General features: G+C 41.2%; 1 protein-coding gene across 8 annotated transcripts; it reads left to right on the top strand.

Moving 5' to 3' along the window:
* The first annotated feature begins 5,140 nt into the window (after positions 1 to 5,140).
* On the top strand, positions 5,141 to 17,846 carry LOC148121853 (endogenous retrovirus group K member 10 Gag polyprotein-like). 8 transcript variants are annotated; one of them, XR_015738128.1, is made up of 4 exons: positions 5,141 to 5,187; positions 7,189 to 8,389; positions 10,391 to 14,793; positions 16,795 to 17,846. XR_015738128.1 is itself a non-coding variant. In XM_087907270.1 (3 exons), the coding sequence occupies exon 3, from the start codon at positions 15,050 to 15,052 to the stop codon at positions 16,142 to 16,144; it is 1,095 nt and encodes a 364-aa protein (XP_087763396.1). In that variant the 5' UTR covers positions 5,150 to 8,389; positions 10,391 to 11,591; positions 13,593 to 15,049; the 3' UTR covers positions 16,145 to 17,846. The 8 variants fall into 8 exon arrangements, 1 of the variants encoding a protein (XP_087763396.1); XR_015738125.1 differs by having other exon boundaries at positions 5,150 to 8,389; positions 10,391 to 11,591; positions 13,593 to 14,793; XR_015738131.1 differs by having other exon boundaries at positions 5,150 to 8,389; positions 10,391 to 11,591; positions 13,593 to 14,807.
* The last annotated feature ends 8,043 nt before the right edge of the window (positions 17,847 to 25,889 follow it).

Genomic DNA, 25,889 nt, shown 5'->3' with positions numbered 1-25,889 from the left:
TGATGGCATAACCCTTCAATCTGAATTTTCAGGACAGAGGCATGATGATTAGAAGTTCAAAGCTAGTCTCTGCTATTTACAGCATTTGAGGCTAGTCTGGGCTACCATGAGATCACCACCTACCTCAAAACAAAGCAACAAATACCAGCTAAACTAAATCAAGGTTTTAAATGTAAATTTTAGTGCTATTCAATGTTAACTATTTCTAAACAATGCTTCTGAAAGAGTAGAGTTACTGCAGTAGGCACTCTGTAAGGAGAGCCCAGTTAGAAACAGTAGAAGATCCTGGAAAACATGCATCAGTCCCGTCAGACACACTCTAGCAATGAGTTTCCTCCCATTCTGAAATCTGTTCACTAAGTTTATCTGCCACCTTTTTGGTCCAGCTTATTAATTACATGAGATTTTATTTGTCAATTATCAGGATTCTTTCTCAGCTATTGGAAACCTGTTCTGAAAGTCCATGTCTGTCCCTAGACCTTAAAGTTTTTTCTTCTAACAGTTTTATCACAGTTTTAGGTCCTATATTATAATGAACTCAGGGTCAAGAGAGATGTCTCAGTGGATAAAAGTTCAATCCTCAGACGCTACATTATAGAAAGAGAGAACTAACTCCTGTGAACTGTCCTGCAGTCTTCATACAAGCTCACACTCACACATACACACACACACACACACACACACACACACACACACACAGAGAATAAATAAATAAATAAATAAATAAAACATTTTTAATGGTTGACCCATTTGTAATTTCTACAGGGAAGAAACATGAACTTAGTTTGATTCTACATGTGTTCCCAGCACTCTTTATTAAAGAACTTATCTTTTCTCTAATCTATATTTTGATAACTTTGTCAAAAGTCAGGTGGTTGGATCTGTCTGGATTATCTGATTATCTATTATTTTTTGTACTGGTAGCATATTTTTCAGTTGCTATAGATGTATAGCACAGCTCGATGTGATATGATACCTCCAGCATTATTCGTTTGACTCAAGATTGCATTGGCTACCCAGAATCTTTTTGTGCCTGACAATGAAAGAAGCTAGGGTTAGACTCATATCCTTAATAGACAAGCTAAAGAGCAAGTGAAAAACAACAGGTAGGTAGGTATCTATTTAATGTGGCCATATCGGGAAGATGAACAGAGTGGTCCTAGAAGGCTTCCCATATCCATCTTTAGAGGCTTAGGTTTAAATAGAGGGCAAATGATATGTATAACTAAGTAGTACTGGTCAAGGGCAGTACTGGTCAAAGTGTGATCCTACCCATCAAAATTTTCTCTGCATCAATCGGTAAGCAGAGACTGCTAGTTCATTTCCTGGTGACCCGAATAATCACACAGACACTATATTAATTACAACACTGTTTGACTGATAGCTTAGGTATATTCCTATCTATTCTTACATCTTAAATTAACCCATTTGTATTAATCTATACATCAGCATGTGGCTGTGGCTTACCAGTAAGGTTCCAGCATCGTTCTTCTTTGGCAGTTACATATATCTCTGTTCAGATTTCCTGCCTGGCTATACTCTGCTAAGACATTGGCTGTAACAGCTTCTTTATTAACCAGTGGTATTAAAACATAGTCATAACATATAGAGGGGAATCCCACATCATTTCTTCTCTTCTGTTTAAATAAAAAGGAAGGTTTTAACTTTAACACAGTAAAATTATATATAACAAAACAGGTAACAGGCAAGAATTATAGTTACAATATTCATTTGTGAATCTAAAGTTTCATATCTAATTTATCTTTTATTGTAACTAAGAAAAACTATAGCTTTCTTCAACTCCATCAAATACACCAGAAGGATATAATATTACATAAGTAAGTAGTAAATACATTGTAAGCAACTTCTAAAGCTCTAAAATTGACAGAGACATCCCACTGCCTAGACAGTCACCTGAAGTTCTTCTGTAACACTGGGACATCCATCTTCAGCCTACAGGCCCATAGCATCTAGCAAACTTTTCCATGAAGCAGGAAATTTGAAAGACTTTTTTTTTTTAACCTAAATTGGCAGTTTGTCAGTCACTTTCTTCTGTGTCCTGCAGAATGTCTAGCAGTTTCCTCTGTGAAATAAGAACCCTGAAGAACCATTCCATCTTTGGGAAAGTTTAGCAGCCACTTTTCTGTGGGTTCTGTATGTCCTGTTCACACAGCATACCATCAAGCAGTCCAGGCAAGAGCAGTTTCTTCCCCAAATGGCTAGTCTAGTCACATTGAAGGCAAATTCCCTAGCTTGTTACTTCAGTGTACATCAACCTCTCTGGTGCTGCCAGAAGCAGACATATCTCACTGTAGAGGAAAGTTTAAGGTCTAAAAACATTTTAAATGCCATATTCTGTAGGTCTTTGAACGGTTTGAAGAATGTTAGTCCTTCTGAAATATTTCACTGTACATCTAGAAAACCTAACTAACATAACTACAGTTTTACTATTATAGATGATTATTAATTAATCTGTATTTCTTAATTATACCTTGCATTTTTAAATGAGTTACACAAACAAAATACCTTAAAGAAGGGCAGAAATACATATACACAGTGTAACAAATCAACCTTAAATTTGTATCAATAGACCAAGCTCTATACCAATGCAAAGTATTTATCATTATAACATATCCCCTTTATTTTTTAACCAACCCTTTTAAAATAAAAATTAACATTTATAAACAATCATTTTGAAAATTTGAGCATTTTTTTCTTCAAACTTCTTCCTGTTGTTTTCTGGGCAAAGTGTTTTAAGGATTCATGGAGATCTTTTTTTTTTGGATGGGGGTCTTATTCCATCAAACCACATTAGGCTGGAAAGAATCCACAGGTTCTCATCTTCTATGGAAACAAAAGCAAAACCTCTTTCCCAAAGTAGAATACTCTGAAATTCAAATTTTGAAGTCAAGATACCTTTAAAGCATATTTGTTGTTTTAGTTTAACAGCCCCTAGGATCAACTGTATCTGCAGTCAAAAAATGTAAAAAAAAATTAATATGCATAATCCAGACTCTCTGTGTATTTTCCATCTTTACTTGGCTTATTTTTTACTCTATTACTTTTTAATATTTATTTTATTATCTTTACTCCTTTATCTATGACTGTTTGTACTCTTCCTTCTCTCTCTCTTAAGCTCATGTACATTTATCAAACACTGTGTTTAGGGAGTCTTTTTTTTTCTGAATCTGTCTTTACTGTGTATCTGTAATGCTTTTTTGACCAGGAGAACTTTCTTTCTAAATGTTAAGCGGGTGTGACTAGGACCAACTCTGCAGCCCTGCCTGTAGGCTCCATATATGGCAGAAGTATGTTCACTACCTCTGTGAGCCATGTTCACCACCCCATTCCAGAGACACAGCAGATCTATATCACCACCACTAAGCAACTTGCCTCATGCTGCTCACAAACCCCTTAAGTGCTCTGTATTGGGACCTCCTGAAAGAGTCAGATCTGTTTGCGCCAACAGCATGAACCAGGAAGTCATTTCTTAAAGAAGTCAAGCAATTTTTGCTGAGTCAGTAAGCCTCTTAAAGGATCGCACCTCTGCTTGCCTCTAGCAAACGAGCCCACCTGAGAAAATGCTGCTACCAAGAAGCCATGCTTGATTCTGTTCTTTTGTGTCTCGAATTCTTTCTCAAGATCTCTCAGATTTTATATAAATGTAATTGACCCATGGTGGTGCCATTTGTAAACAGAGACTGCCTATTCATTTCCTGGCCACCCAGATCCAAATACTCACACAGAAACTATATTAATTACAACACTGTTTGGCCAATAACTTAGGTGTATTCCTAGCTAACTCTTACATCTCAAATTAAGCCATTTCTATTAATCTGTGTATCACAACATGGCCTACCAGTAAGGTTCCAGCTTCTTTCTCCTTTAGCAGCTACATGCCATCTCTTTGACTCTGCCTACTCTATCTCTGTTCCGATTTCCTGCCTGGCTATACTCTGCTAAACATTTGACTGAAACCGATTATTAACCAACGGTAATAAAACATATTCACAGCATACAGAGGGAATCCCACATCATGCAGGGTGGTCTGAAAGCTGTCAGAACTGTGGGGAAATGTCTCCTGAAACATTCTTTCCCTGACTGACAACCAAAAAATGCTTAAGACTTTCTGTTTCCCAGCATGAAATTCTCAGGGAAATACCAGTGGGGACCATGGTTTGAGTAGCAGAAAGGACCCAGTGGCTCTTAGGATATATTCATTCCTGTCAGAGTGATTACACTTCCACAGTCTGTTTTATCTTCATAATCTTGAGGTGCAATATACCTGAGTCTATAACCAGTATCGTAATAGGACTAGAAAAAGAATACAAGTAGGAGCCAATGCCAGAAGACATTTAGTTAGTACAAAGTAACCACATATAAGAAGATTTTCTCCATTACCACTTGGCTCTAATTACTTTTAGAAAGACTGACATGAGGGACTCCATTTTGTCTTGTTAATGAAACATAAACTGACCTCAAATTTATAGTCCTCCTGCTTCAGTCTTAAAGGCAAGTTCTACCATGCCCAGATAGACTTGATATTGATGCTTTCAACTTCTCCTCTTGACTCTGAGTATTATTATTTGAAGATGTTGATAACTTTTTTCTCTGTTTTCTATTCATTGTCCCTCATTACTTGGACAATACCAATGTAAGTTGGTCTGGTCTTACCCCACACTAGGGGAGGAGTGGAGTAAGTAATAGAGGTTAACATTTCAGTAGAAGTAAAACCCTTTATGACAAATTTTAAACAACAAAGAGTTTTGTGGGGATCCACACGTGTTTGAGATCCGCCATTACAAGATGGCGCTGAGAAGCGTGGTAAACAAGATAAGCAATTCTATTTTTGGCGCGAGTCTTGCCTTAGTTTGCCTAGCAACAGCTTTGCACCAATCCTAGCCTGACTAGTGTCCTGTTAGGGGGGAACATCTTTTCAGCCTGCATATAAGCCGCCGCTCCTCCCAGCTCGGGGCCCCTCACTTCCAGCTCTCCCTCAACCAAGCAGTGCTTCATTAAAGCGTGATCAGAGAAGAATCCTCGTGTCGGTGGTCTTCCTTCCCCTGCTGGTCAGGGGGCGCGCCACAGCTGGTGCCAGAAACCTGGACACGGGACTGAACATCTAGCCGACACCTGTGAGGGGGCCGAAGAGGATTCAGAACTCTACACGCGAAGCGGACGACGTCGGTAAGTCCTCTCAGGTAGCTGTGGTTTGCTCTGTTTGTTATTCTGCTAACCCTTGTGGTCTATTTTTGTTGTTTTTGGCTGCGGTGTGATGAACCTGGAAAGGAGTGTCTTTGTTGGGTGTAGAAATCGAGAGTAAGTCCGCTGTAGATAAAGCGGCTTTCGACTAACGCCAAGGCCTCGTAAATAAAGGAATCGAAAGTAAGTCCGCTGTAGATAAAGCGGCTTTCGACTGATGCCAAAAACCTCGTAAATAAGTATGGGCCACAGTCATAGTACTGAGTCAGGAGTCTGTGATTTCACCAGTCCAATACAGAGTCTGTTGAAACAATGGGGTTTAAAGATTTCTACGAGTACGGTTCAGACCATCGTCAAGGACATAGATAAGACTGCACCGTGGTTTGCCGTCTCTGGCGATCTCACCCTCAACTGTTGGGAGAAACTAGGCAGAGACCTTGAGGAAAATGATCAATTAGGCAGAGGAACGCTCCCCTTGTGGAGACTGGTACATTCGTGCCTTAAGGAAGGGAAAAATATAGAAGTAATTAAGCAAGGACGCAGGGTACTATCAGAGCACCAGGACAGTTTATCAGAAGCAGAATCAAAAGGAGAGGATCAAAACATGCGCAAAAATAAAAGAGAAAGGAAAAAGGCTAGCAAAAAGAAAAAAAAGGAGAGGGAAGAAAAGAACCCTCATAAAGAAACAAAAAAAGATAATATTAAGAAAAAGCCTCCAGCGTCCTTATATCCGGTGCTGGAAGAATTTGAAACAAAAAAAGATAATATTAAGAAAAAGCCTCCAGCATCCTTATATCCAGTGCTGGAAGAATTTGCCTCCCTCGAGATAACGGACTCAGAGGAGGAGGATGAATTAACTGAGCAAGAAGAGGAGGATTTGGAGGAGGCAGCTGCAAGTTATGAGGAGGAGAGGTATGATCCACCAGTAAGGGGCAGACGAGTCAAATTAGGAACGGGGATAATGGCGCCTTCGGCTCTGTATTCTGAGCCGGCTCCACCCCCTTATTGCCCTCCTCAGAATAAATGCCATTTTATTGGTGGGAGAACCTGGTCCCGCCTTGCGGCTGCTTTTCCAGTATTTCAAGATCCTCAAACAAATACCAGATATCATGAGCCCATTCCTTATAAGCAGCTCAAAGATTTGGTAGAAGCATCAAAGACATATGGAGCAAATGCCAGCTATACACTCACACTCTTAAGCAGGTTAGCCAATCAGGCTATGACTCCTTCGGATTGGTGGGAAGTTGCTAGAGCTTGCCTTTCCACAGGACAATATTTGGATTATAGATCAATAGTTACTGATGCGGCTCATGGGCAAGCTCGAGTTAATGTATAATAATAAATATATATAAATATATATAAATAAATATATATAAATATATTATAATAAATAATAATAAATATATTATAATAAATAAAGGAGAGGTCTCTGGAAATTTAACAAAAATTATACAAGGACCTAATGAGCCATTCTCAGACTTTGTGGCGAGAATGCTTGAAGCTGCAGGAAAGATTTTTGGAGATGTGGAGCAGGGCATGCCTCTAGTTCAACAGCTAGTGTATGAACAAGCTACCAAAGGATGCAGAAGAGCCATTACTCCATGGAAAGGGAAAGGCTTAGAAGCTTGGTTAAAAGCTTGTAGAGAAATTGGTGGACCATTGACCAATGCAGGCTTAGCTGCTGCAGTAGTGGCTGCCACTCGTAGGCAAGGAAACAATGCAGGAAATTGCTTTACATGTGGACAAAATATTGCTGGAAAAACAGCAACAGACAGACATGCTCTGTTTGAAAGCAATTCCATCTAATTCTAAGGCCTGCTTTAATGGCACAGGCAAACAAGATTTGCTCTTTGAAACAGAGACTTGCAGGTCTCTAAGTTCAAAACCAGCCTACTTCCAGTACTGATTGTGCTGAATTTTTACACTGAGATTTTTAATACTCTTAAATATTAATTTGGGAGGAGAGTTTTGTTTATGTTTTTCTAGGAATGCTGACATACATCTGGGTGCCAGCAAGACCGACAAGAGAAATAAAGAAGAAAGATGACCCTGTGGATGCTGAGTGTCCTTCTGTGGAAGATTCATGTGGAGGCAGCAGAGATGACCTTCAACCTCTTATCTGTGTTTTACCGCCTATCCTGCTACCCTTAATGATTCCAAAGCTATATCAGCCTTATTAAGTGGAAATTGGTCCCGAGAACTTGAACAGCTTCAAGCTAATTTTACGCTTAAGATACACATGCTTAACCAGACAGAAGTAGAAGTTGTTACATTGGGACAGTTTTCTGATTGGTTAGTGGCTACATTCACCTATTTTAAAGAGTGGGTTGGAGTTGGCATGTTCAGCATAATTTTTGCAGGTCTGATACTTGTCTTGTTCCTGCTCTGTAGGATGCTGCATGTTAGAAAACGGGAGAAGGTTGCAATTGCTCGAGCTTTGGCAGCTTTGGAAGCCGGCCAGTCCCCCCAAGCATGGATCAGTATTTTTCAAGACCTCTAATCCAGTGCCCTTGCACCTGGAGGCCTTGTTGCCATTGCACCCAGAGGGACTGGATGACTGGTTGGCACTGGTCAGAGGCTACCACGGATAGCTTGCACCTGAGAGTGCACTGATCAGATCCTATCAGGGGGATATGATGCTGAGCATATAGGTCGCCCTCAGAGTTACACTATCCCTGGAAAAGGAGTGGCAATATTTTTCAGGGCAGCATCCACTATCCCCAGCTATGACCGGTACAGTTTATATGATTTAAAACAAAAGGGGGAAGTGTGGGGATCCACACGTGTTTGAGATCCGCCATTACAAGATGGCGCTGAGAAGCGTGGTAAACAAGATAAGCAATTCTATTTTTGGCGCGAGTCTTGCCTTAGTTTGCCTAGCAACAGCTTTGCACCAATCCTAGCCTGACTAGTGTCCTGTTAGGGGGGAACATCTTTTCAGCCTGCATATAAGCCGCCGCTCCTCCCAGCTCGGGGACCCTCACTTCCAGCTCTCCCTCAACCAAGCAGTGCTTCATTAAAGCGTGATCAGAGAAGAATCCTCGTGTCGGTGGTCTTCCTTCCCCTGCTGGTCAGGGGGCGCGCCACAGCTGGTGCCAGAAACCTGGACACGGGACTGAACATCTAGCCGACACCTGTGAGGGGCCGAAGAGGATTCAGAACTCTACACGCGAAGCGGACGACGTCGGTAAGTCCTCTCAGGTAGCTGTGGTTTGCTCTGTTTGTTATTCTGCTAACCCTTGTGGTCTATTTTTGTTGTTTTTGGCTGCGGTGTGATGAACCTGGAAAGGAGTGTCTTTGTTGGGTGTAGAAATCGAGAGTAAGTCCGCTGTAGATAAAGCGGCTTTCGACTAACGCCAAGGCCTCGTAAATAAAGGAATCGAAAGTAAGTCCGCTGTAGATAAAGCGGCTTTCGACTGATGCCAAAAACCTCGTAAATAAGTATGGGCCACAGTCATAGTACTGAGTCAGGAGTCTGTGATTTCACCAGTCCAATACAGAGTCTGTTGAAACAATGGGGTTTAAAGATTTCTACGAGTACGGTTCAGACCATCGTCAAGGACATAGATAAGACTGCACCGTGGTTTGCCGTCTCTGGCGATCTCACCCTCAACTGTTGGGAGAAACTAGGCAGAGACCTTGAGGAAAATGATCAATTAGGCAGAGGAACGCTCCCCTTGTGGAGACTGGTACATTCGTGCCTTAAGGAAGGGAAAAATATAGAAGTAATTAAGCAAGGACGCAGGGTACTATCAGAGCACCAGGACAGTTTATCAGAAGCAGAATCAAAAGGAGAGGATCAAAACATGCGCAAAAATAAAAGAGAAAGGAAAAAGGCTAGCAAAAAGAAAAAAAAGGAGAGGGAAGAAAAGAACCCTCATAAAGAAACAAAAAAAGATAATATTAAGAAAAAGCCTCCAGCGTCCTTATATCCGGTGCTGGAAGAATTTGAAACAAAAAAAGATAATATTAAGAAAAAGCCTCCAGCATCCTTATATCCAGTGCTGGAAGAATTTGCCTCCCTCGAGATAACGGACTCAGAGGAGGAGGATGAATTAACTGAGCAAGAAGAGGAGGATTTGGAGGAGGCAGCTGCAAGTTATGAGGAGGAGAGGTATGATCCACCAGTAAGGGGCAGACGAGTCAAATTAGGAACGGGGATAATGGCGCCTTCGGCTCTGTATTCTGAGCCGGCTCCACCCCCTTATTGCCCTCCTCAGAATAAATGCCATTTTATTGGTGGGAGAACCTGGTCCCGCCTTGCGGCTGCTTTTCCAGTATTTCAAGATCCTCAAACAAATACCAGATATCATGAGCCCATTCCTTATAAGCAGCTCAAAGATTTGGTAGAAGCATCAAAGACATATGGAGCAAATGCCAGCTATACACTCACACTCTTAAGCAGGTTAGCCAATCAGGCTATGACTCCTTCGGATTGGTGGGAAGTTGCTAGAGCTTGCCTTTCCACAGGACAATATTTGGATTATAGATCAATAGTTACTGATGCGGCTCATGGGCAAGCTCGAGTTAATGTATAATAATAAATATATATAAATATATATAAATAAATATATATAAATATATTATAATAAATAATAATAAATATATTATAATAAATAAAGGAGAGGTCTCTGGAAATTTAACAAAAATTATACAAGGACCTAATGAGCCATTCTCAGACTTTGTGGCGAGAATGCTTGAAGCTGCAGGAAAGATTTTTGGAGATGTGGAGCAGGGCATGCCTCTAGTTCAACAGCTAGTGTATGAACAAGCTACCAAAGGATGCAGAAGAGCCATTACTCCATGGAAAGGGAAAGGCTTAGAAGCTTGGTTAAAAGCTTGTAGAGAAATTGGTGGACCATTGACCAATGCAGGCTTAGCTGCTGCAGTAGTGGCTGCCACTCGTAGGCAAGGAAACAATGCAGGAAATTGCTTTACATGTGGACAAAATATTGCTGGAAAAACAGCAACAGACAGACATGCTCTGTTTGAAAGCAATTCCATCTAATTCTAAGGCCTGCTTTAATGGCACAGGCAAACAAGATTTGCTCTTTGAAACAGAGACTTGCAGGTCTCTAAGTTCAAAACCAGCCTACTTCCAGTACTGATTGTGCTGAATTTTTACACTGAGATTTTTAATACTCTTAAATATTAATTTGGGAGGAGAGTTTTGTTTATGTTTTTCTAGGAATGCTGACATACATCTGGGTGCCAGCAAGACCGACAAGAGAAATAAAGAAGAAAGATGACCCTGTGGATGCTGAGTGTCCTTCTGTGGAAGATTCATGTGGAGGCAGCAGAGATGACCTTCAACCTCTTATCTGTGTTTTACCGCCTATCCTGCTACCCTTAATGATTCCAAAGCTATATCAGCCTTATTAAGTGGAAATAGGTCCCGAGAACTTGAACAGCTTCAAGCTAATTTTACGCTTAAGATACACATGCTTAACCAGACAGAAGTAGAAGTTGTTACATTGGGACAGTTTTCTGATTGGTTAGTGGCTACATTCACCTATTTTAAAGAGTGGGTTGGAGTTGGCATGTTCAGCATAATTTTTGCAGGTCTGATACTTGTCTTGTTCCTGCTCTGTAGGATGCTGCATGTTAGAAAACGGGAGAAGGTTGCAATTGCTCGAGCTTTGGCAGCTTTGGAAGCCGGCCAGTCCCCCCAAGCATGGATCAGTATTTTTCAAGACCTCTAATCCAGTGCCCTTGCACCTGGAGGCCTTGTTGCCATTGCACCCAGAGGGACTGGATGACTGGTTGGCACTGGTCAGAGGCTACCACGGATAGCTTGCACCTGAGAGTGCACTGATCAGATCCTATCAGGGGGATATGATGCTGAGCATATAGGTCGCCCTCAGAGTTACACTATCCCTGGAAAAGGAGTGGCAATATTTTTCAGGGCAGCATCCACTATCCCCAGCTATGACCGGTACAGTTTATATGATTTAAAACAAAAGGGGGAAGTGTGGGGATCCACACGTGTTTGAGATCCGCCATTACAAGATGGCGCTGAGAAGCGTGGTAAACAAGATAAGCAATTCTATTTTTGGCGCGAGTCTTGCCTTAGTTTGCCTAGCAACAGCTTTGCACCAATCCTAGCCTGACTAGTGTCCTGTTAGGGGGGAACATCTTTTCAGCCTGCATATAAGCCGCCGCTCCTCCCAGCTCGGGGACCCTCACTTCCAGCTCTCCCTCAACCAAGCAGTGCTTCATTAAAGCGTGATCAGAGAAGAATCCTCGTGTCGGTGGTCTTCCTTCCCCTGCTGGTCAGGGGGCGCGCCACAGCTGGTGCCAGAAACCTGGACACGGGACTGAACATCTAGCCGACACCTGTGAGGGGCCGAAGAGGATTCAGAACTCTACACGCGAAGCGGACGACGTCGGTAAGTCCTCTCAGGTAGCTGTGGTTTGCTCTGTTTGTTATTCTGCTAACCCTTGTGGTCTATTTTTGTTGTTTTTGGCTGCGGTGTGATGAACCTGGAAAGGAGTGTCTTTGTTGGGTGTAGAAATCGAGAGTAAGTCCGCTGTAGATAAAGCGGCTTTCGACTAACGCCAAGGCCTCGTAAATAAAGGAATCGAAAGTAAGTCCGCTGTAGATAAAGCGGCTTTCGACTGATGCCAAAAACCTCGTAAATAAGTATGGGCCACAGTCATAGTACTGAGTCAGGAGTCTGTGATTTCACCAGTCCAATACAGAGTCTGTTGAAACAATGGGGTTTAAAGATTTCTACGAGTACGGTTCAGACCATCGTCAAGGACATAGATAAGACTGCACCGTGGTTTGCCGTCTCTGGCGATCTCACCCTCAACTGTTGGGAGAAACTAGGCAGAGACCTTGAGGAAAATGATCAATTAGGCAGAGGAACGCTCCCCTTGTGGAGACTGGTACATTCGTGCCTTAAGGAAGGGAAAAATATAGAAGTAATTAAGCAAGGACGCAGGGTACTATCAGAGCACCAGGACAGTTTATCAGAAGCAGAATCAAAAGGAGAGGATCAAAACATGCGCAAAAATAAAAGAGAAAGGAAAAAGGCTAGCAAAAAGAAAAAAAAGGAGAGGGAAGAAAAGAACCCTCATAAAGAAACAAAAAAAGATAATATTAAGAAAAAGCCTCCAGCGTCCTTATATCCGGTGCTGGAAGAATTTGAAACAAAAAAAGATAATATTAAGAAAAAGCCTCCAGCATCCTTATATCCAGTGCTGGAAGAATTTGCCTCCCTCGAGATAACGGACTCAGAGGAGGAGGATGAATTAACTGAGCAAGAAGAGGAGGATTTGGAGGAGGCAGCTGCAAGTTATGAGGAGGAGAGGTATGATCCACCAGTAAGGGGCAGACGAGTCAAATTAGGAACGGGGATAATGGCGCCTTCGGCTCTGTATTCTGAGCCGGCTCCACCCCCTTATTGCCCTCCTCAGAATAAATGCCATTTTATTGGTGGGAGAACCTGGTCCCGCCTTGCGGCTGCTTTTCCAGTATTTCAAGATCCTCAAACAAATACCAGATATCATGAGCCCATTCCTTATAAGCAGCTCAAAGATTTGGTAGAAGCATCAAAGACATATGGAGCAAATGCCAGCTATACACTCACACTCTTAAGCAGGTTAGCCAATCAGGCTATGACTCCTTCGGATTGGTGGGAAGTTGCTAGAGCTTGCCTTTCCACAGGACAATATTTGGATTATAGATCAATAGTTACTGATGCGGCTCATGGGCAAGCTCGAGTTAATGTATAATAATAAATATATATAAATATATATAAATAAATATATATAAATATATTATAATAAATAATAATAAATATATTATAATAAATAAAGGAGAGGTCTCTGGAAATTTAACAAAAATTATACAAGGACCTAATGAGCCATTCTCAGACTTTGTGGCGAGAATGCTTGAAGCTGCAGGAAAGATTTTTGGAGATGTGGAGCAGGGCATGCCTCTAGTTCAACAGCTAGTGTATGAACAAGCTACCAAAGGATGCAGAAGAGCCATTACTCCATGGAAAGGGAAAGGCTTAGAAGCTTGGTTAAAAGCTTGTAGAGAAATTGGTGGACCATTGACCAATGCAGGCTTAGCTGCTGCAGTAGTGGCTGCCACTCGTAGGCAAGGAAACAATGCAGGAAATTGCTTTACATGTGGACAAAATATTGCTGGAAAAACAGCAACAGACAGACATGCTCTGTTTGAAAGCAATTCCATCTAATTCTAAGGCCTGCTTTAATGGCACAGGCAAACAAGATTTGCTCTTTGAAACAGAGACTTGCAGGTCTCTAAGTTCAAAACCAGCCTACTTCCAGTACTGATTGTGCTGAATTTTTACACTGAGATTTTTAATACTCTTAAATATTAATTTGGGAGGAGAGTTTTGTTTATGTTTTTCTAGGAATGCTGACATACATCTGGGTGCCAGCAAGACCGACAAGAGAAATAAAGAAGAAAGATGACCCTGTGGATGCTGAGTGTCCTTCTGTGGAAGATTCATGTGGAGGCAGCAGAGATGACCTTCAACCTCTTATCTGTGTTTTACCGCCTATCCTGCTACCCTTAATGATTCCAAAGCTATATCAGCCTTATTAAGTGGAAATAGGTCCCGAGAACTTGAACAGCTTCAAGCTAATTTTACGCTTAAGATACACATGCTTAACCAGACAGAAGTAGAAGTTGTTACATTGGGACAGTTTTCTGATTGGTTAGTGGCTACATTCACCTATTTTAAAGAGTGGGTTGGAGTTGGCATGTTCAGCATAATTTTTGCAGGTCTGATACTTGTCTTGTTCCTGCTCTGTAGGATGCTGCATGTTAGAAAACGGGAGAAGGTTGCAATTGCTCGAGCTTTGGCAGCTTTGGAAGCCGGCCAGTCCCCCCAAGCATGGATCAGTATTTTTCAAGACCTCTAATCCAGTGCCCTTGCACCTGGAGGCCTTGTTGCCATTGCACCCAGAGGGACTGGATGACTGGTTGGCACTGGTCAGAGGCTACCACGGATAGCTTGCACCTGAGAGTGCACTGATCAGATCCTATCAGGGGGATATGATGCTGAGCATATAGGTCGCCCTCAGAGTTACACTATCCCTGGAAAAGGAGTGGCAATATTTTTCAGGGCAGCATCCACTATCCCCAGCTATGACCGGTACAGTTTATATGATTTAAAACAAAAGGGGGAAGTGTGGGGATCCACACGTGTTTGAGATCCGCCATTACAAGATGGCGCTGAGAAGCGTGGTAAACAAGATAAGCAATTCTATTTTTGGCGCGAGTCTTGCCTTAGTTTGCCTAGCAACAGCTTTGCACCAATCCTAGCCTGACTAGTGTCCTGTTAGGGGGGAACATCTTTTCAGCCTGCATATAAGCCGCCGCTCCTCCCAGCTCGGGGACCCTCACTTCCAGCTCTCCCTCAACCAAGCAGTGCTTCATTAAAGCGTGATCAGAGAAGAATCCTCGTGTCGGTGGTCTTCCTTCCCCTGCTGGTCAGGGGGCGCGCCACAGCTGGTGCCAGAAACCTGGACACGGGACTGAACATCTAGCCGACACCTGTGAGGGGCCGAAGAGGATTCAGAACTCTACACGCGAAGCGGACGACGTCGGTAAGTCCTCTCAGGTAGCTGTGGTTTGCTCTGTTTGTTATTCTGCTAACCCTTGTGGTCTATTTTTGTTGTTTTTGGCTGCGGTGTGATGAACCTGGAAAGGAGTGTCTTTGTTGGGTGTAGAAATCGAGAGTAAGTCCGCTGTAGATAAAGCGGCTTTCGACTAACGCCAAGGCCTCGTAAATAAAGGAATCGAAAGTAAGTCCGCTGTAGATAAAGCGGCTTTCGACTGATGCCAAAAACCTCGTAAATAAGTATGGGCCACAGTCATAGTACTGAGTCAGGAGTCTGTGATTTCACCAGTCCAATACAGAGTCTGTTGAAACAATGGGGTTTAAAGATTTCTACGAGTACGGTTCAGACCATCGTCAAGGACATAGATAAGACTGCACCGTGGTTTGCCGTCTCTGGCGATCTCACCCTCAACTGTTGGGAGAAACTAGGCAGAGACCTTGAGGAAAATGATCAATTAGGCAGAGGAACGCTCCCCTTGTGGAGACTGGTACATTCGTGCCTTAAGGAAGGGAAAAATATAGAAGTAATTAAGCAAGGACGCAGGGTACTATCAGAGCACCAGGACAGTTTATCAGAAGCAGAATCAAAAGGAGAGGATCAAAACATGCGCAAAAATAAAAGAGAAAGGAAAAAGGCTAGCAAAAAGAAAAAAAAGGAGAGGGAAGAAAAGAACCCTCATAAAGAAACAAAAAAAGATAATATTAAGAAAAAGCCTCCAGCGTCCTTATATCCGGTGCTGGAAGAATTTGAAACAAAAAAAGATAATATTAAGAAAAAGCCTCCAGCATCCTTATATCCAGTGCTGGAAGAATTTGCCTCCCTCGAGATAACGGACTCAGAGGAGGAGGATGAATTAACTGAGCAAGAAGAGGAGGATTTGGAGGAGGCAGCTGCAAGTTATGAGGAGGAGAGGTATGATCCACCAGTAAGGGGCAGACGAGTCAAATTAGGAACGGGGATAATGGCGCCTTCGGCTCTGTATTCTGAGCCGGCTCCACCCCCTTATTGCCCTCCTCAGAATAAATGCCATTTTATTGGTGGGAGAACCTGGTCCCGCCTTGCGGCTGCTTTTCCAGTATTTCAAGATCCTCAAACAAATACCAGATATCATGAGCCCATTCCTTATAAGCAGCTCAAAGATTTGGTAGAAGCATCAAAGACATATGGAGCAAATGCCAGCTATACACTCACACTCTTAAGCAGGTTAGCCAATCAGGCTATGACTCCTTCGGATTGGTGGGAAGTTGCTAGAGCTTGCCTTTCCACAGGACAATATTTGGATTATAGATCAATAGTTACTGATGCGGCTCATGGGCAAGCTCGAGTTAATGTATAATAATAAATATATATAAATATATATAAATAAATATATATAAATATATTATAATAAATAATAATAAATATATTATAATAAATAAAGGAGAGGTCTCTGGAAATTTAACAAAAATTATACAAGGACCTAATGAGCCATTCTCAGACTTTGTGGCGAGAATGCTTGAAGCTGCAGGAAAGATTTTTGGAGATGTGGAGCAGGGCATGCCTCTAGTTCAACAGCTAGTGTATGAACAAGCTACCAAAGGATGCAGAAGAGCCATTACTCCATGGAAAGGGAAAGGCTTAGAAGCTTGGTTAAAAGCTTGTAGAGAAATTGGTGGACCATTGACCAATGCAGGCTTAGCTGCTGCAGTAGTGGCTGCCACTCGTAGGCAAGGAAACAATGCAGGAAATTGCTTTACATGTGGACAAAATATTGCTGGAAAAACAGCAACAGACAGACATGCTCTGTTTGAAAGCAATTCCATCTAATTCTAAGGCCTGCTTTAATGGCACAGGCAAACAAGATTTGCTCTTTGAAACAGAGACTTGCAGGTCTCTAAGTTCAAAACCAGCCTACTTCCAGTACTGATTGTGCTGAATTTTTACACTGAGATTTTTAATACTCTTAAATATTAATTTGGGAGGAGAGTTTTGTTTATGTTTTTCTAGGAATGCTGACATACATCTGGGTGCCAGCAAGACCGACAAGAGAAATAAAGAAGAAAGATGACCCTGTGGATGCTGAGTGTCCTTCTGTGGAAGATTCATGTGGAGGCAGCAGAGATGACCTTCAACCTCTTATCTGTGTTTTACCGCCTATCCTGCTACCCTTAATGATTCCAAAGCTATATCAGCCTTATTAAGTGGAAATTGGTCCCGAGAACTTGAACAGCTTCAAGCTAATTTTACGCTTAAGATACACATGCTTAACCAGACAGAAGTAGAAGTTGTTACATTGGGACAGTTTTCTGATTGGTTAGTGGCTACATTCACCTATTTTAAAGAGTGGGTTGGAGTTGGCATGTTCAGCATAATTTTTGCAGGTCTGATACTTGTCTTGTTCCTGCTCTGTAGGATGCTGCATGTTAGAAAACGGGAGAAGGTTGCAATTGCTCGAGCTTTGGCAGCTTTGGAAGCCGGCCAGTCCCCCCAAGCATGGATCAGTATTTTTCAAGACCTCTAATCCAGTGCCCTTGCACCTGGAGGCCTTGTTGCCATTGCACCCAGAGGGACTGGATGACTGGTTGGCACTGGTCAGAGGCTACCACGGATAGCTTGCACCTGAGAGTGCACTGATCAGATCCTATCAGGGGGATATGATGCTGAGCATATAGGTCGCCCTCAGAGTTACACTATCCCTGGAAAAGGAGTGGCAATATTTTTCAGGGCAGCATCCACTATCCCCAGCTATGACCGGTACAGTTTATATGATTTAAAACAAAAGGGGGAAGTGTGGGGATCCACACGTGTTTGAGATCCGCCATTACAAGATGGCGCTGAGAAGCGTGGTAAACAAGATAAGCAATTCTATTTTTGGCGCGAGTCTTGCCTTAGTTTGCCTAGAAACAGCTTTGCACCAATCCTAGCCTGACTAGTGTCCTGTTAGGGGGGAACATCTTTTCAGCCTGCATATAAGCCGCCGCTCCTCCCAGCTCGGGGACCCTCACTTCCAGCTCTCCCTCAACCAAGCAGTGCTTCATTAAAGCGTGATCAGAGAAGAATCCTCGTGTCGGTGGTCTTCCTTCCCCTGCTGGTCAGGGGGCGCGCCACAGAGTTTTAAAAACAGTAACTCTTAGGGCAGACAAACTTAAGTTCACTGTTGAGTTGTATGTTACTTCTACTGTGGGTAATGTCCTGGCATCTCAAAAATATTCCTCGGGTTCTTTTGCCAGAAGTTGCATTTCTACAGCATGTTAACAGACAACAGCTATAAACCTTTAAAGAAAAATAGACAATAAGAGCAACTACTTAAAAATAATTTGAAAATCATATATTTATTTGTTTATAGGTGTGGTGTTAGATCTCTCTGGCAGTTTATGGAGAAAAAACTCAGAAAGTTAGAAGTATCTGGCCTGAGACAGTCAGGATCATGTTTATCCACAACAAGGGGGCATATTCCCACCAATGTGAGTAGTTCAGAAACTCCATGGAAAAAGATGGCTGGGACCTTTTACAGGTACAGAAATGACTGCAGGACATTTCCTCCCATAGTCACTCATTTCCAGAGTTGCCTTGCTTGGCCACAAGAGAAGCAGGGAAATGTAGTCTTTCAATAGGAGTCTATCATATACTTCTTAAGGGACTAATGTCTGCTGCTTTTTCATTTTTAAGCACACTGTTTACAGCAGAGGGTGTTAGGATATGCATTTCTACATGGAGAGAATCACCAGGATTCAATTAGGAGCACATGAACACAAATATAGGAAAGGTTAGTACTACTGAAAACTCTGGCTTATGACCCGTCAGCTTGCTAAATGCTTCTAGGTTTTTTATCTTTGAAAGCAATTCAAGCGGTGGGTAAGTACACGTGAGATATAACGGTGCCCATTAACATCATTACACAGAAGAACCACACAGTTACCTTTTGTACAGTAACTTAGCTTCTACATTTGAAGCAAAACAGAATCTTTGGTTGATAGTATAGCAGTCTAAAACACTGATTGAAATCAAAATATCAGACACATCGATTACAAATTTAATCCTAATGATCACAACACACTCAGTTTCTGATATATAAGTGCATCTCATATACGCAATAGCAAAATACTTACTTTATCAAAGTAAATCTATGGAAACAAGGGTTTCAAACAGCAGGATTACCCCAATGGCCAGAGTTTTACCTAATGGTTCTGTTCAAAATGGTAACTGAAGAAATTCTGCTTGTAAAGGACTTAAACACTAAGCATGGGTATCAATGCTTAGTTCCTAGCATAATGCTTAAAGATGTGCATAATGTACGTATTCATTATTCCATTGCCAGAGAAGCAGAGAAAGGAGGACCACTTGCTATTTGCAAGTTAGACAGTGAAGACTCTGCACCTCTTCCCCTCAAAATAAGAGAGATAGCTTCTGAGAAATGACACCAAAGTTTGACCTCTAGTCTCAACATGCATGTCCATACATACTTACCCATACTTGCATCTGTGCGCACACATACACACACATATACATTCACATACAGAAAACAGAAATTTTCTAAAGAATGCCATTGGCCATTTTGTGTGTCAACAGTCCAGAAACAAAGCATTAACATTAACAGCACTCAGTAGTCACTTCGCACACGTTATACTTACAAGTCTTTAAGTCTATAAGATTTCAAACAACAAATAAAGTTCAGACAAAAAGCTCTACATATTTCTAAACACATATATAGGGTGTTTCTGTAATAAAACCACTTTAAAATATTTGTTTATAAAGTGGTCATTTAAAAGGTGATTACTAATAGATATTTAAAAGACAATGTTTTGCTTAGTCAAAAGCCCAACATGATAATCAGAAAATGTATTACAAATGAATACTGATATTGTAATATTAACAAATTGTTTGAAAAGATTATTATTACATTATTAAATGTAGTAAATGCAGTAAGAAAATTTTGATAATTTCTTATGTACATAGCAAATTAGGTCTGAAAATATGTTAATGTAAGATATTTACAGCAAAATGCTTCATCCATTAGCAATTACTACAGCAGCAAAATTACCCCATCTCAATACTTACAAAAGATATACAGTATGTGTGTGTGTGTGTGTGTGTGTGTGTGTACTTTTTCTAAAAGAAACAAGGCTCAGAATCTTATCTATAAGAACTTATAGGTCAATCAAATCTAATTACTATTTTTAATGTGTATGTGTGTGTAATATGTGTCTATTCATATATGTTCCCTTATATGAGAGTACATATACACACATGTGCTCTTATATGTGGGACCTGAGGTTGATAAAAGCTGTGTTTCTTGATCACTCTCTACCTTATATACTGAGAATCTCTTATTGAACCCAGAACTCACCATTTTATCAAATCAACAGGATTCCAAAAGACAATGCCAGTCATCAAATAGTAGTCCCAAAAATGTTTTTTTTAAAAAAAATAGATTGCCATTTTTACTATGTTAATTCTACCTATCCAAGAGCATGGGAAATATTTCCATTTTCTGGTGTCTTCTTCAATTTCTTTCTTCAAAGATTTAAAGGTCTTGTCATACAGGTCTTCCACTTACCAAAAGCAGTCTACAGATTCAATGCAATACCCATCAAAATCCCAGCAGAATTTTTCACCCAAGAGATGCCCTATCATACCACAAAAGCATTTGTTCAACTATGTTCATAGCAGCACTATTTGTAATAGCCAGAACCTGGAAACAACCTAGGTGCCCCTCAATAGAAGAATGATTAATAAAGGTGTGGAACATATACACATTAGAGTTCTACTCAGCGGTAAAAAACAATGACATCTTGAATTTTGCATGCAAATGGATGGAAATAGAAAACGCTTTACTGAGTGAGGTAAGCCAGACCCAAAAAGAGGAATATGGTATGTATTCACTCATATGTGGATTCTAACCATAATTAAAGGTCTTTGAGCCTATTATTCGTGATCCTAGAGAAGCTAAATAAGAAGGTGAACCTGATGAAAATCATGTAGCTATCTGCCTGGAGATTGGAAATAGACAAGAGTCCCAGGTAACCTCGGGTGCATGGGGGGGGTGTGGAATGGTTGTTGGAAGGGGAGAGGGTTAGAGAGAAGGGAGTAGGGGAGGAAAGGGGAAAGCTAGGTGGACTGGGATGGGGGGAGGGAGGAAGGATGGATATGAGATCAGGGAAGAATATATTTCAACTAAGGGAGTCATCTTAGGGTTTCCAGGAGACTTGATTATAAATGGGATCACAGGTCCAAGGAGATCCCCAGATTGTTCTCTGGACAGAAGAGAGGGTGCCTGAAACGGCCTAGGCCCATAACCATACTGATGAATATTTTGCTTATCACCATAGAACCTTCATCTGGCGATGGATGGAGATAGAGACAGAGACCCACATCGTAACACTGAACTTAACTCCCTAGGTCCAAACGAGAAGCAGAAGGAAAGAGAACGTGAGCAAAGACGGCAAGATCAGAGAGAACCTTCATCCCACGATTGATGGCAATACAGATGGAGACCCACATTGGAGCACCGGACTGAGCCCCCCAAGGTCCAAATGAGGAGCAGAAGGAGGAAGAAAATGAAAAAGAAAATAAGGACTGCGAGGGATGTGATCACCCACTGATACAAGGGGACGGATCTAATGAGAGTTTACCAAGGCCAGTTGAACTGGGACTGAACGAGGACGCAATCCAACCAGATTCTCTGAATGTGGCCGGATTCTCTGAATGTGGCTGGCCGGAGTCTTTCTGAAAAGCCATTGACAATGGCACTGGGACTTGTTTCCTCTGCATATGCTGGATTTTGCGGATCCAGTCCGTCTGGACACTCACCTTCCTGGACCTGGAGGGAGGGGGGAGGAACTTGAACTTCCCACTGGGCAGGAAACCCTGACTGCTCTTAGGGATGGAGAGGGAGGAGGAGAGGGAGTGGGGGGAGTGGGAGGGTGGTGGGAGGAGGGGCAGAAATGGAAACTTTTATAATTTAATAAAATTACTAAATAAATAAATAAATAAATAAAGAATTTTTCACAGATCTTAAAAGAACAATACTCAACTTCATATGGAAAAGCAAAAAAGAAAAATCCCAGGATAGCCCAAAGAAAGTATAAAAATACCTGTACAATAAAGGAACTTCTAGAGGCATCACAGTCCTTGACTTCAAACTCTACTACAGAACTACAGTATTGAAAACAGCTCGGTATTGGCATAAAAACAGACAGTAGGACCAATGGAATCAAATCAAAGACCTGGATATCAATCCACACACCTACAGACACCTGATTTTTGACAAAGAAGCAAAAAATATCAAATGGAAAAAAGAAAGCATATTCAACAAATAGACAACAACATGTAGAAGAATGAAATTAGATCCATATCAGTCGTCATGCACAAAACTCAAGTACAAACAGATAAAAAGATCTCAACATAAAGACAACCACACTGAACTTCATAGAAGAGAAAGTGGGAAGTACACTTGAACACATTGGCACAGGGAACCACTTCCTAAATATAAGCTCAATAGCACAGACACTGAGAAAAACAGTTAATAAATGGGACCTCCTGAAACTGAGAAGTTCTTAAAGCAAAGGACATGGTCAACAAGACAAAACGGTAGCCTACAGAATGGGAAAAGATCTTCACCAACCCCACATCAGACAGAAGGCTGATCTCAAAAATATACAAAGAACTCAAGAAATTGGTCATCAAAAGAACAAATAATTCACTAAAAAAAAATGGGGGCACAGACCTAAATAGAGAATTCTCAATAGATAATTTTCAAATGGCTAAAGACACTTAAGGAAATGCTCAACATCCTTAGCCATTAGAGAAATGCAAATAAAAACAACTCTGAAATTTCATCTTATACCTGTAAGAATGGCCAAGATCAAAAACACTGAAGACAACTTCACCTGGAGAGGATGTGGGGTAAAGGAGCACTACTCCATTGCTGGCAGGAGTGCAAGCTGGTACAGTGCCTTTGAAAATCAGTATGGTTATTTCTCAGTAAATTAGGAAATAACCTTCCTCAAGATCCAGCAATACCACTTTTGAATATATACCTAAAGGATGCTCAATCATACCATAAGGACATGTGCTCAACTATGTTCATAGCAGTATTGTTTGTCATATCCAGAACATGAAAACAACCTAAATGCGTCTTGACCAAAGAATGGATAAAGAAAATGTGGTACATTTACACAATAGAGTACTATACAGAAGAAAAAATTATGACATCTTGAAATCTGTGGGCAAATGGATGGATCTAGAAAACATCATATTGAGGAAGGTAACCCAAACACAAAAAGACAAATATCATATATACTTAGTCATAAGTGACTTTTAGACACAAAACAATAAAAACCAGCCTATAATTCACAATCCCAGAGAACCTAGACAACAAATAAAACCCTAAGAGAGACATACATGAATGTAATCTACATGGGAAGTAGAAAAAGACAAGATCTCCTGAGTAAATTGGGAGCATAGGAACTATGGAAGAGGATTGAAGGGGAAGGGAGAGGAGAAAAATATATAGCTCAATAAAAACAATAAAAAATAGTCTAACAACTAGTCAAACAAACACAGAAATAAAAGGGAGGCAAAAATCTGACGTGTCCTTATCACAGAAACTTGCTGTGATGGCTAAACTTGGTTGTCAGCTGGACTGGATTTAGAACCAACTTAAACAAAACTCTGAGTATATCTACGAAGGTATTTCCTGGAAGGACAAACTGTGTGTGGGAGACCCTCTCAGAGAGGGGATAATACCATCTGGTTTACTTTCAACTGGCCTAAAGATCACTTGTCATAGCCGAACAAGTCAGAACAAGAATATAAAGAAATATTGGAATGAAACTTAACACTCCCATGACTTATGCTTTCATTTTATTTTGGTGGTTAATATAATGCTGATAAGAAAAGAGGGAAAACAGGGCTGGTGAGATATCTCAGTAGGTAAATACACTTGATATACAGTATGACAATTGAGTTCAATCTCTGGATCCCAAAGGGAAGGGGTGAGCCAATACTGGATTGTGCATGAGCTCCAGCACTCACCCGTGTTCGTGGGGTGGGGAAGATGAGCTCCAGCTCTCACCAGTGTCCATGGGGCAGGGAGAATGAGCTCCAGCACTCACCAGTGTCCACAGGGCAGGGAGGATGAGCTCCAGCACTCACCAGTGTCCATGGGGCAGGGCGGATGAGCTCCAGCACTCACACACGTCCATGGGCCAAGGGGCGAGAAAATACCAGCATATGTTTTCAAACCAAGGGAAACATTATTTAAGTACGATGCATCTCTCTTACAACAGAATCATGGATCCATGAGTTGTAAAAATGTAGGTTCTTATTTTTAAAACCCATAATCCATGTAACAAATATGAAAAGAAGCCATGTTTATACTCACTTTTGATTAAACTAACAAAGCAAATGAAGTGATGTCAAGAAAATCACAAAACTGGAAAAAACTCCCTCATGGGAGATTTTAGTTAATGTTCAAAAGAGTAAAATTGGGGTCAAAAGTTTTGCAAGCCAGCCCATAACATCATGAAGGTCATAGAACTTTCACCCGTGCAAGGCAGGGTGTAAAGCTATTGGGCCAGTTTCTGGCTAGATCTCAGGGTCAAGGTCTGTGTGTTGACAAACCATGTTAGAAAAATTGCTTCTGACAAGCCTTGTACCTCCACTGTAACTTCTCAGTGCAAACGGAGTCCCCTTGTGACATTAAGAAGGAGAAGGACCAACGCATAGACATGGTATCACTTCAGGGTACAAGCTAGGTTACTGATGTCCTACTTAAAGCAGTTTACTTTTGAAACACAGACCTTCTTGACTCCCTCTTTTCTTCCCTGTCTGGTGTTGTTAGCAACAGGACAGTTGGGGATATGAGGCCTGGATCGAATCACATTGACATGAACTCAACACAAAACACATGTTCACTACTGATTTCGAACTTTGTGTTCCTCAAAAGAAATTCAAGACACAACCTATTTTCTTAATCAATTAACCAGGCCTTTCGTCAATACTTAAGAAAGCCTTTTCTACCCTTAAGAAAAATGTTGCATGTTCGCCCACTCCACGCCCGGTTCCAGAATGTCATTTTTCTTGCTGACACTTTTGATAATTTAAAGATCACATTTTTTTCTTGTAATGTATTTTAATTTGCTACAACAAAGTGATTTATAAAAATAAAAGTTGGTAACAGTTGCTTCTAGAAGTTATTTCAAAATTCTTTGGCTTTAATCACTATTTCAGCTTAGCCTATTATTTCTGAAACCTCAGAAATTATGAGCTCTACCCTTACCTAAACACAATTATATTAAATTTAAGAAAGATGTTTCCTTGATCAGCAGAGAGATGCTTAGTAAAAGGGCATTTCTCTGTTCATTTGCTGTTGAGGCTAGAAAGACAAGGAAAACCAAGGAGTAAGAGGTGGGAAAGGAATCCTTCATTCTGGGACATTGTTTGCCCTCATTACTAACTGATATTCCAGAAATTTAAATACAACAGATAAAGTCAAAATTCTATACAGAGACAATGTGCATTTTCCACAGAACATCTCCATGAAACAGTCAACAAAAACTCCAAACAAAACCACCACCGAAATAAAAATAAAACAAACAAAAACAACAAGCACACACATGAACTATGCTTATCTAGGGCCATCTCTTTGGGTTTCACCATGTACATACTATGCATTCAGCCTTAATTCTAAACAATGGACCTTTTAATTCCATTGACAAAAAGAATTCTTTAAAAGAGTAGATCCATTCAGATTTTTTAATTTAAATTTGTAAACTGTCCTTATATTTTAAACTCTGCTTGCTTAGCCTTGTTGTAAATTGCATCTTTATGGTGATGAATCTCTCTCTTTTACACACACACACACACACACACACACACACACACACACACATGCACACAAACATACACATGTGTGTTCATGCTCTGGAGCAACCTGCATCTATTTCTTGCACACTGTGCTCTGCAGTATGACTGTCTATACGCTTTGTAAGCTCCCCAGCTTTGGCCCATTCTGCCTCGTCCTAAATTTTTTCCTGTGACAGCAGAGGACCCAACCTTATGGGGCTGCACTTGGCTGTATTGGGCCTTCTGCTTCTCCT

This window comes from Myodes glareolus, chromosome 6, assembly GCF_982192425.1.
Source record: "Myodes glareolus chromosome 6, mMyoGla1.1, whole genome shotgun sequence".
Classification (NCBI taxonomy): Eukaryota; Metazoa; Chordata; class Mammalia; order Rodentia; family Cricetidae; genus Myodes; species Myodes glareolus.
The sequence above is the reverse complement of the archived record's forward strand: the minus strand, read 5'-3'. Positions and strand labels throughout refer to the sequence as shown.

Coding starts and splice junctions, on each gene's coding strand:
- LOC148121853 (XM_087907270.1), top strand. CDS start 15,050: ATGGGCCACAGTCATAGTACTGAGTCAGGAGTCTGTGATTTCACCAGT.